General features: G+C 38.7%; 3 protein-coding genes across 4 annotated transcripts; 2 read left to right on the top strand and 1 right to left on the bottom strand.

Moving 5' to 3' along the window:
• Positions 1–336: 336 nt before the first annotated feature.
• Positions 337–1,656, top strand: LOC130954501 (NAD(P)H-quinone oxidoreductase subunit O, chloroplastic). Of its 2 annotated transcripts, XM_057881248.1 has the most exons (6): positions 337–601; positions 701–776; positions 864–927; positions 1,002–1,043; positions 1,174–1,233; positions 1,397–1,656. In XM_057881248.1, the coding sequence occupies exons 1-6, from the start codon at positions 376–378 to the stop codon at positions 1,424–1,426; spliced, it is 498 nt and encodes a 165-aa protein (XP_057737231.1). In that variant the 5' UTR covers positions 337–375; the 3' UTR covers positions 1,427–1,656. The 2 variants fall into 2 exon arrangements, 1 of the variants encoding a protein (XP_057737231.1); XR_009076324.1 differs by having other exon boundaries at positions 701–927; positions 1,161–1,233.
• A 64-nt stretch (positions 1,657–1,720) lies between these two features.
• Positions 1,721–3,901, bottom strand: LOC130954500 (uncharacterized). The gene is made up of 2 exons (XM_057881247.1): positions 3,443–3,901; positions 1,721–3,323 (listed from the first exon to the last, which is right to left on the bottom strand). Exons 1-2 carry the CDS (start codon positions 3,744–3,746, stop codon positions 1,858–1,860), a joined length of 1,770 nt encoding a protein of 589 aa, XP_057737230.1. The 5' UTR covers positions 3,747–3,901; the 3' UTR covers positions 1,721–1,857.
• Positions 3,902–6,475: 2,574 nt separating this feature from the next.
• Positions 6,476–7,754, top strand: LOC130957436 (uncharacterized). Its single transcript, XM_057884292.1, has 4 exons — positions 6,476–6,674; positions 6,739–6,885; positions 6,997–7,340; positions 7,389–7,754. The coding sequence occupies exons 1-4, from the start codon at positions 6,476–6,478 to the stop codon at positions 7,752–7,754; spliced, it is 1,056 nt and encodes a 351-aa protein (XP_057740275.1).
• Positions 7,755–9,689: the final 1,935 nt, after the last annotated feature.

Here is a 9,689-nt window from a genome sequence, read left to right as displayed (position 1 = left end):
ACTACAATGAAACTTCTTTCCTTGTTCAACCCACCGGCTCATCTCAGCAAATCTTTTCCATGAGTTCCCATATTCTGTTCAAAACCTGCTTTATTCTACAAAATTAAACAATACGTGTGAAAAAGAGATATAAATAGAGAATATATATATATATAGTAAAATTTAGCTATTACTAGAAGCAAGAATGAATAGAGGGTGAGTTGAAAATTCTCTTGTCTGGTCAAAAAGTCAAAATAATTCACAAACCGACACATGGCGTGTTGTGATTTGTTTCATTTGCCACGTCACGAATGGTGCCCTTTGTTTAGTCTTTTCTCTTATCTCTTGCATCTAATGTGAGACACATGGGCACACCTTGTACCTTGTCTCTGTGAGATGATGATGGCGTTCTCTCTCTGCCACACCTCTTCTTTCTTCATCGTTCACCGCTTACCACAACAAACTTTGATAAGAACAAGACGAATTCATTTCCCATTGATTCGTGCAGTGCAATCAGGGGAATCAGAAACTGAAAAGTCTACACAGAAAAAGACTGAAGAATCACCATCTTCAACTGCTGCTGCTTCTCCTCCTCCTAGACCAAAGAAACCCGTCTATTCTAGTAAGCCAAACAAAACAACCCATTCAACAAGTTTTTCTTTATTCTTTTTCTAAAGCTCTGTTTTGCCATTGATGTTCATTTTATCTTTGCTGTGGCCAGTGAAGAAGGGCCAGATTGTGAGAGTGGACAAAGAAAAATATCTCAACAGCATCAATGTAAGAACCTCAACCATTTTGTTGTCCCTTTCTCCCATGTTTTTGGCTCGAGATATAATGATGTTTTTTTACCTGATGAACATTGAGATTTGAGACTGGTGTTTCAGTATTTCTGTTGGGCATCCGCCATACTACAAAGGATTGGATTACATCTATGAAGACCGTGGGGAGGTGCGTAATAAACAGCAGAATCGTCAAATTTTGTTTTATTTAGGTGAATCTAACTGAAGAGGGGTGTGTTGTAGGTCCTGGATATGCGTATATTTGAAACAGGGGAGTATGCACTTGTAAGTGATCCTATATCAAACTCATTCTTACCCTTGTTAGTTTGTTTACATGAAATACAGAAGAAAGAAAAGAATAGAGAAATTGCAATACATAACGGAACTGATGAGAACTTATAGTTAAAATTGACAGATTGCATGGGTAGGAATCCCCACTGCCCCCGCTTGGCTTCCAACAGACATGCTTATCAAGGTAAGGTTTTAATTGCTTCATGATGTTCTACTTGCATCCCTGGTTTAGTATTCACTGTAAATCATAAATTCGCCATCTCTTTATATTGATATACACTGCTTTTTCCTTTTCATTTTAGCTGCTTTCTAGGTGACAAACTTAACTCGCTCTTTTTTTCCTGCAGTCAGAGAAGCTCAATTATGAGAGGCTATGATCTGCAGTTTGGTACAGACATATGCTAAATATTTAGATCAGTAAAATTTCATTTTCCGGTGTTGTAAGAAAGTATGATTAAAGAAGCCTGGCTTGAAATACCAAATGAATTCTGTCTCATCTATAGTCTAGATTCAACATTTCAAAAGATCCAGAAGTTTTTGGAGATCACTATCGTTGATTCATTGTATATGTGCCTGGTTATAATTAATAAATAAAGGCTATAGTATAGCTCTGATGCACAGCAATAGAAATCATCAGAAAATGGAAGAGAAATGGAAACCAATATCTTCATTTGCAAATGTAGGTATAGAAGCAGTATACCAATGTTCGTAAATTCAAATACAGAAAAAACACAAACAATTTTACAAGACTCGGTGCATTGGCATCTACCAATATGGAAATTGGCAAACCGTAGTTAAAAGAATAAAACTAAAAAATTCCTCTCTTGGCACGTTTATTGGAATTCATAAGTTTCACCAATGATGGAAGAGGTTCAGGCACGGGAACATTCATACGCCTGTACAACTTTCTGACACTATCACTCATGCCTGAAGGTCTAATATTTAAATAAGAGCGACTATTATTAACTCTTATTTCCTTAACCTCAGATTCCTGATCCTCTGATTGCTGATACTTAACTTGATGTAAATCTATTATTTCCTGAACCTCAGATTCCTGATCATCAGATTGCTGATACTTAACTTGATGTAAATCTCTTATTTCCTGATCCTCAGATGGCTGATACTTAACTTGACGTAAATCTTTTCTTTCCGGTGATCTCCCCAATTTCGCCTCAGCATCCTTCCTGCCATCCAGGACTTCTTTTCCTGCATTGCTTGAAATTGCTTGCGTGGGGACATTAGTAGGTAAGCTATTACACCCTACCCGTGAAAAGCTCGAATCTTGAAGACTCAGCCTTGCTCTTCCAAATAACGTGACAGGCAATCTTTGAGCAGGAAGAGACACAAGTTTTATAGTGTCTGTGCGCTGTTTCACTGGTGATTCAATTCGAGCAAAAGGCTGAGGTGTCTCTTCAACCACTGGAGAACAGCTCACAGATTTCATGAATGCATCAGCATCTTCAGAAGCTTCCACATTTATATCAAGAAGCTTCCATATGGAGCTACTGAGAGCAGCTTTAGACTTAAAACAGTGTTTCTTGACATAATCCAGCTCCATAGCCCTACAGCTGGGAGTTGTCGAAACAACCCATTTAGGTGCAAGAAGTTGTAGTGCCCATTCCAATTCTTCCTTGGACGAGTGCATTGAATAGCAGACATGCCAAACACCAAACTGATCGACAACTGCTTCGCTAATCCTCCTTTTCCTAGCATTTTCAATGTCAGAGAACCCTTCTTCAATGGCATACCACTGCGAAGAAGGGCGGACAAAGAGTGGTTCAGGCTGAAGAGCAGCCTTGGCCTCTAACAGCTTTGCTTTAGCTCTCTCATACAGCCCCGGGGATCCATCGAACAAATGGAAACGACACAAACGATCTTCACACAGTATTTCAGGCGCAGTAAGTTCTAAATTCTTGAAACAATCCGGATTTTCAGCTCTATCAACATAAATCTTGCTTCCAAATGTTTTGGAAACACTAAGAAGTATCTCTTCCTGACCAAGCATGTCACATATCAAATACACCGTTAATGCATCAGGATGCTTCCATATACAATTAACAACCTGCTGAACAGCAGAATTCTTGCTAGGCATCGCCTGAGAGAAGCTACCGAATGTACAATCCAAGAAGACACAATCAAGCGCGCAAGGCGGCGGTTTCCCTTTCTTTCCAACATACTTAGCAGGGAGGTTCCGTACACATTCAGGGGTCAGCCTGCAGTCCCCTGTGTGTAGAATATTTCCAAATTTGCCCTCAAACAGGAGCATCACAGCTCCTATACAACACAAACAAAACATGAAACTGAATTAATCTGATACTAATTTGAATCCATACCAGGAGCATAGCCATCGGGTGAATAAGAAATCGAAAAACGTTTGAGTTGAAATTACTTACCAGGGCAGTGATTGGCGTCGAAAGCAGTGACAGTGAAGGGGCCAGAAGGGTCGTCGAGGGTCAAGGATTGACCTACCTCGATGGTAAAGAAGGACGCAGCATGTGGCTGAAGGTGCGGGAAGTGGCGGAGGAGGAGGTTTTTGGTGAGAAGAGTGGAGTAAATAGGGATGGAGAAGTAGGAAGAGATGCCGGAAGAATGGTCCCTGTGGGCGTGGCTCAAGAAATGGTGCCTCTTGGAGGCCATGGATGAGGGACTCCACGTGTCCACCGAGAATGGAAGCCCTCGCGGCATCTCGATCGGCATCTTCTTGAGAATTAACAATAATATACATCATCCACTCATTTCAAACTCTTATAATTGCTTATGGATCGTGAATCGGTGAAAACCGTATCCAAACAAATACGAATTCGAAAATTTGGTGTGTAGATCTGGGGAAAACCCTAACTAGAATCCTCAGAGATGCGAAGCTTTTAGGAGCAGCGCGGTACAAAATGCTTCGTTCAAAATCAGGAGGCTTCCCGCGGAATCTTCACAATAAATATTGAATAAATAAATAATATATAATAATAATAATTTCTTCTTATTTTTGGTTAGATAATAGTTTTAGTTCAGGCTAAGAAGGTAATAAAACCATGAAGTGAGAATTTAATTAGTACTAAACACACAATTAAAAATTAATTACTAAATTAGTTATTATATATTTATATATAAATATATAGGGGTGGCAAGCGGGGAAGCTCGCCCCGCCCCGCCAGAAGCCCGCCTTTTGGCGGGCTGGCCCGCCCCGCCCCGCCTAATGAGGCGGTCCCAGAATCCTAGCCCGCCCCGCTTAACGGCGGACTGGCGGGCCGGCGGGCTAAGCCCGCCAAATTACATTTTTTTTCTTTTTTTTTTACTTTTAACTATTAAATAATATATATAAAGGCATAAAAAAATCTCTCCTATTTTTTACTTTTAACTATTATAATTTCTAAAAGTATAAACAAATTATAATTTTTATATTCACAAACATTAAAGTCTTTGTAATTATAAATATATAATAAATATAATTATAAAACCAAGTTTTCATCCAAAACATAATTATAAATATTGTTCCCAAAATAAAATAAAGATAATCCAAAACATAATTATAAATATTGTCTCTAAAATAAAATAAATATAATCCAAAATACTCAATTTTCATCTTCATTCCTTTGTAAGTTGGGTTGGGGGAAGTTGGATTTTGGTAAAAAAATTGTAAAAATACCCTATGCTAAAAAAATCTCAAGCCCGGCGGGGAAGCCCGCCCCGCCCCGCCAAAGCCCGCCGTTTAAGCGGTGCGGGTTAGGCGGGCTTTTACTATTTGGCGGTCCCAATTTTCCAGCCCAGCCCGCCTTTTTTGGCGGGTTATGCGGGCCGGCCCGGCGGGTTTAGGCCCGTTTGCCACCCCTATAAATATATATAATTTAATTTATTTTTTAATATATATTTTATATAAATAACCGATTTATTATTTAGTGGATGATTTTTAGTATAAATCTAATATGATTATTTGTTTATATAGCAATTAATAACAACTAGCTTAACTTGTTTTTGTGATATATAGTATGGTCTTTTTTTGTTAATTACTTAAATTGAATTTTAATTTAAACGGTTTAATTAGTGATTTATTAGTTGAATCATTGATTGAATGATGCAGTATTTTAATCAATTTAATTATCAAATTGAGTGCGATAACTATGATTAATTCAAAATAAAAAAAAATTCTTCGAAGTGAGGAAAACTGTAAAATAATAAAATAAAAGATTAATTATCATTAAATTTATAATTTTAATTATATATGAGTCTCACTAATTTAATTTAAAGGTAATTAGGCACTTATTTTTTCACTTATTAATTTTTTCACTTTAAAAATCCTTGATATAATCAAAATAATTAAATTTATTTTAATAATATTTTTTTCGTTTATTTTTTGTCCTAAATAGTCATTATTTCTATCGATATCTTTTAGATCTTTCGCATTTGAGTTGGACTAAAATAAAATGATTTGGTTAGATATGAATCGAACTCAGCTATAATATTAACTTCATAAGTAAGACCCAACTTGATCGGACCATTCTACACAAAATTCTAATTAATATTACATTATATGTAATTAATGTTATAATAGTTAATTGTGAAAATCTTTTTTGTTAATTATGAACTTTCATGAATTGTTTTTTGGGTTTACTATTTACATTGTTTCTAAAAGATACACATCATAACATATAGGTTTCATTTGGTTTGTGTATATTTTGAAAATAGATACAGAAATATAGACACTAAAAAAGATATAATTTTAAAATTTTAATTTATTTAGTAACTAATTACATCTCAGAACTTACATACCACTATTAAAATCTCTTAACCTACTAAAGAATTTAATCCAACAAACCAACAATATTACTTTAACAAAAACTTTAAATAAAATCTAAATAAATAAAAAAACAAAGAACTAAAAGGAGTCATGAGAAGGAAGAGACATAGAGATGTAGGAAGCTGAAGCCTTAGAGGTGATGCCTTCAGCAGAGGAAGTGAAGGAGGTGGTATGGGACTGTGAATCTTCGAAAGCACCAGGAAATGACGGATACAACATGAATTTTATAAAAAAGTGTTGGGGGGAGATTGGATCAGAATTCACTACAACTGTATTGAGCTTCTTTGAGCATGCAAGACTACCAGCAGACTCCAATGTAACATGGGTAGCGTTGGCACCAAAGTTCGTTGGGGCGAAGGAGATAAAAGACCTTAGACCAATTAACATGGTTGGTTGTGTGTATAAAGCCATCTCTAAATTGTTGACATGAAGAATGAGGAGTGTAATGCCAGGATTAGTAGGAGAATCCCAGAGTGCCTTCGTGAAAGGAAGGAAGATACACGATGGAGCTTTAATTGCATGCGAAACGGTACATTGGCTAAAACGACAAAGAAAGGCAGCAGCGATTATCAAACTGGACTTCCACAAAGCCTATGATAGAGTTAAATAGTGCTTTGTTGATACGGTGTTAGAGTAAATGGGTTTCGGCAGTACATGGAGGGCATGGGTAAAGGAGTGTATAAGGTCGGTATCCATCTCTATTCAAGTTAATGGATCCCCTTCAAAAGCATTTAAAATGGAGAGGGGACTTCGTCAAGGTGACCCGTTATCGTCATTCCTGTTTGTCTTGGTAGTGGATGTGCTCAACAGAATGATCGGCGAGGCAGTGAGGAACGGTTGCATTTTCCCATTGTTGGTCGGTAGGGATGATATTGAGTTATCACACTTATGTATTTGCAGATGACAGAATATTATTCTGCCCGCTAGAAGAGGGGATAGTGAGGAGTTATAAGAGACTTCTGAGGTGTTTCGAGGTTATGTCGGGACTGAGCATTAACTTTGAGAAGTCTAGCTTGATACCAGTGAATTGCAGTCAGGAGTGGACCAGTCGGTTGTGTCAGATGCTTGGATGCTAGGAAGCAACCCTGCCAGTGAGGTATCTTGGTATTAGCCTAGGAGCAAATCCACGATTAGTAAAAATTTAGAAACCAATTATAGAGAAGGTGGAAGAGAAGCTCAGCCTATGGAAAGCGAAGGTGCTAAGTAAGGCTAGAAAGCTGGTACTCATTAAGTCTGTCATAAACAGCCTACCAGTGTACTACTTGAGCCTGTATAAGATGCCGAATGCGGTTGCTCGAAGAATCATTTTATTACAGAGGAGATTCTTCTGGGGGAAAGATGACGGACGATCTAGCATGGCTCTTGTGAAATGGGAGGTGATCCAGGCACCAAAGAAGCTAGGAGGGCTGGGAGTGGGTGATGTAGTGGTTCGCAACACTGCTTTACTGTTTAAATGGTGGTGGCGTTTCTCGAAGGAGGACTGTTCGTTGTGGAAGAAGATTGTGTGTTCTTGCAATAGGCTGAACCCAAATTAGTTGTTGTCTACTCAGATTTTATCAGTGAGAGGGGGTCCATGGAGAGATATATGTCATCTACAAATAAAGGAGCAAGAAGTAAGACAGAAGATGATTGATGGCCTCGCGATTGAGGTAGGGGATGGCAGGACTACCAGATTTTGGGAGGATACGTGGTTGCAAATAGGAAAATTGAAAGACTGTTATCCGAGGCTCTTCTTCATTTCGAACCAAAAAGGATCACCAATTGGGGATTGTGGGTTTTGGGATGGGATAGAGTGGGTTTGGCATTTTCAGTGGAGGCGGGAGCTCCGCCAGTGGGAATCAGAGACTTTAGATCAGCTGATGCATGCCTTGCAATCTGTTAGGCTGATAGCAGAAGTGCAAGATAGAGTGGTGTGAAAATTCAATAAGGAAGGTGTTTATACAACTAACTCATTTGTGCAGGTCTTGCAGGAAGCGACTATGGATGAGAAAATTCTGAGGTACAGATTCACAAAAAAGATTTGGAGAGGTTTAGTTCCGCCTAGAGTTGAGTTATTCTCTTGGTTTGCTCTGATTGGCTGGATCAACACAAAGGACCGGCTCAGTAGGTTGGGTATCCTGGGACCACATGATAATCTGTGTGTGTTGTGTAAGAAAGTAGATGAAAGTGTTCATCACCTGTTGGTAGCTTGTGAGTTTTCTTGGCAAGTGTGGTGTGGATGAATTTTAGAATTTGGTCAGAAGTGGACAGCTCCCGACACCTTGAAAGATCACTTTGAGAGTTGGAGGTATATGCCTATGAGACAGGAGGTGCGCAAGTTCTGGCTAGTTGGGTTCTTTTCTGTGATATAGAACATTTGGTTACAGAGAAATGATGTAATCTTTCAGAACAAGATAGTAGGCGTTGTAGAGTGTGTGGCACAATTGTTTCTTAGTGCTGTAGAATGGTGTGGGAACTAGCATATATTGTTGATGGCTATTGGTGGACGAAATTGTGATCCTCTTTGTATTTGCATGAGATTTAAAAATTGGCTCTATTGGAATTTATGAACACAACTTCATTCAACTAAACCAGCAAGTGTACTGGGTCATCCAAGTAATACCTTACGTGAGTAAGGGTCGATCCCACAGAGATTGTTGGTATGAAGCAAGCTATGGTCACCTTGTAAATCTCATTCAGGCAGATTTAACTAATTTAAGAGATTATTGGATTAAATTTGATTAATAAAAATAAACAGAAAGTAAAGATAAAGTTACTCATGTAATTCCATGGTGGGAATTTCAGATAGGCGTATGAAGATGCTGTGCTCCTCTTGAATCTCTACTTTCTTATTACATTCACCCAATCCTTCTTACTCCTTTCCATGGCAAGCTGTATGTAGGGCATCACCATCATCAATGGCTACTTTTAATCCTCTCGGGAAAATGGTCCTATGCGCTGTCACTGCACGGCTAATCGTCTGGACCCTTGTTGATAGCTACATCCCATCCTCTTAGTGAAAATGGTCCAAATGCTCTGTCACAGCACGGCTAATCATCTGTCGGTCCTCAATCAGATTGGAGTAGAATCTCTTGATTCTTTTGCGTCTGTCACTGACGCCCAGCCTTCAGGAGTTTGAAGCTCGTCACAGTCATTCAATACCGGAATCCTACTCGGAATACCACAGACAAGGTTAGACTTTCCGGATTCCCAGGATCCTACTCAGAATACCACAGACAAGGTTAGACTTTCCGGATCCCCATGAATTCCGCCATCTATCTAGCTTATACCACGAAGATTCTGTTGGGGAATCTAAGAGATATGCGCCCGGCCTAAAGTAGAACGGAAGTGGTTGTCAGTCACGCGCATTCATAGGTGAGAATGATGATGAGTGTCACGATTCATCACATTCATCAAGTTGAAGTGCAACGTATATCTTGGAATAAGAATAAAAGAGAATTGAATAGAAAATAATAGTAATTATATTGAAACTTGAGGTACAACAGAGCTCCACACCCTTAATCTATGGTGTGTAGAAACTCCACCGTTGAAAATATATAAGTGAAAGGTTCAGGCATGGCCGAATGGCCAGCCCCCCAAAACGTGATCAATAGTCTCCTAAGATGAAATAAAACAAAACTGAGACCAAAGATGTCTAATACAATAGTAAACTATCCTATTTATACTAGACTAGCTACTAGGGTTTACATGAGTAAGTAATTGATGCATAAATCCACTTCCGGGGTCCACTTGGTGTATGTTTGGGCTGAGCTTGATCTATCCACGAGCTGAGGCTTCTCTTGAAGTTGAACGCCAAGTTATAACGTGTTTTGGGCGTTCAACTCCGGGTTGTGACGTGTTTCTGGCGTTTA

Source organism: Arachis stenosperma, chromosome 10 (assembly GCF_014773155.1).
Source record: "Arachis stenosperma cultivar V10309 chromosome 10, arast.V10309.gnm1.PFL2, whole genome shotgun sequence".
NCBI classification, from domain to species: Eukaryota; Viridiplantae; Streptophyta; class Magnoliopsida; order Fabales; family Fabaceae; genus Arachis; species Arachis stenosperma.
This window is presented reverse-complemented; position numbering and strand designations above follow the sequence as displayed.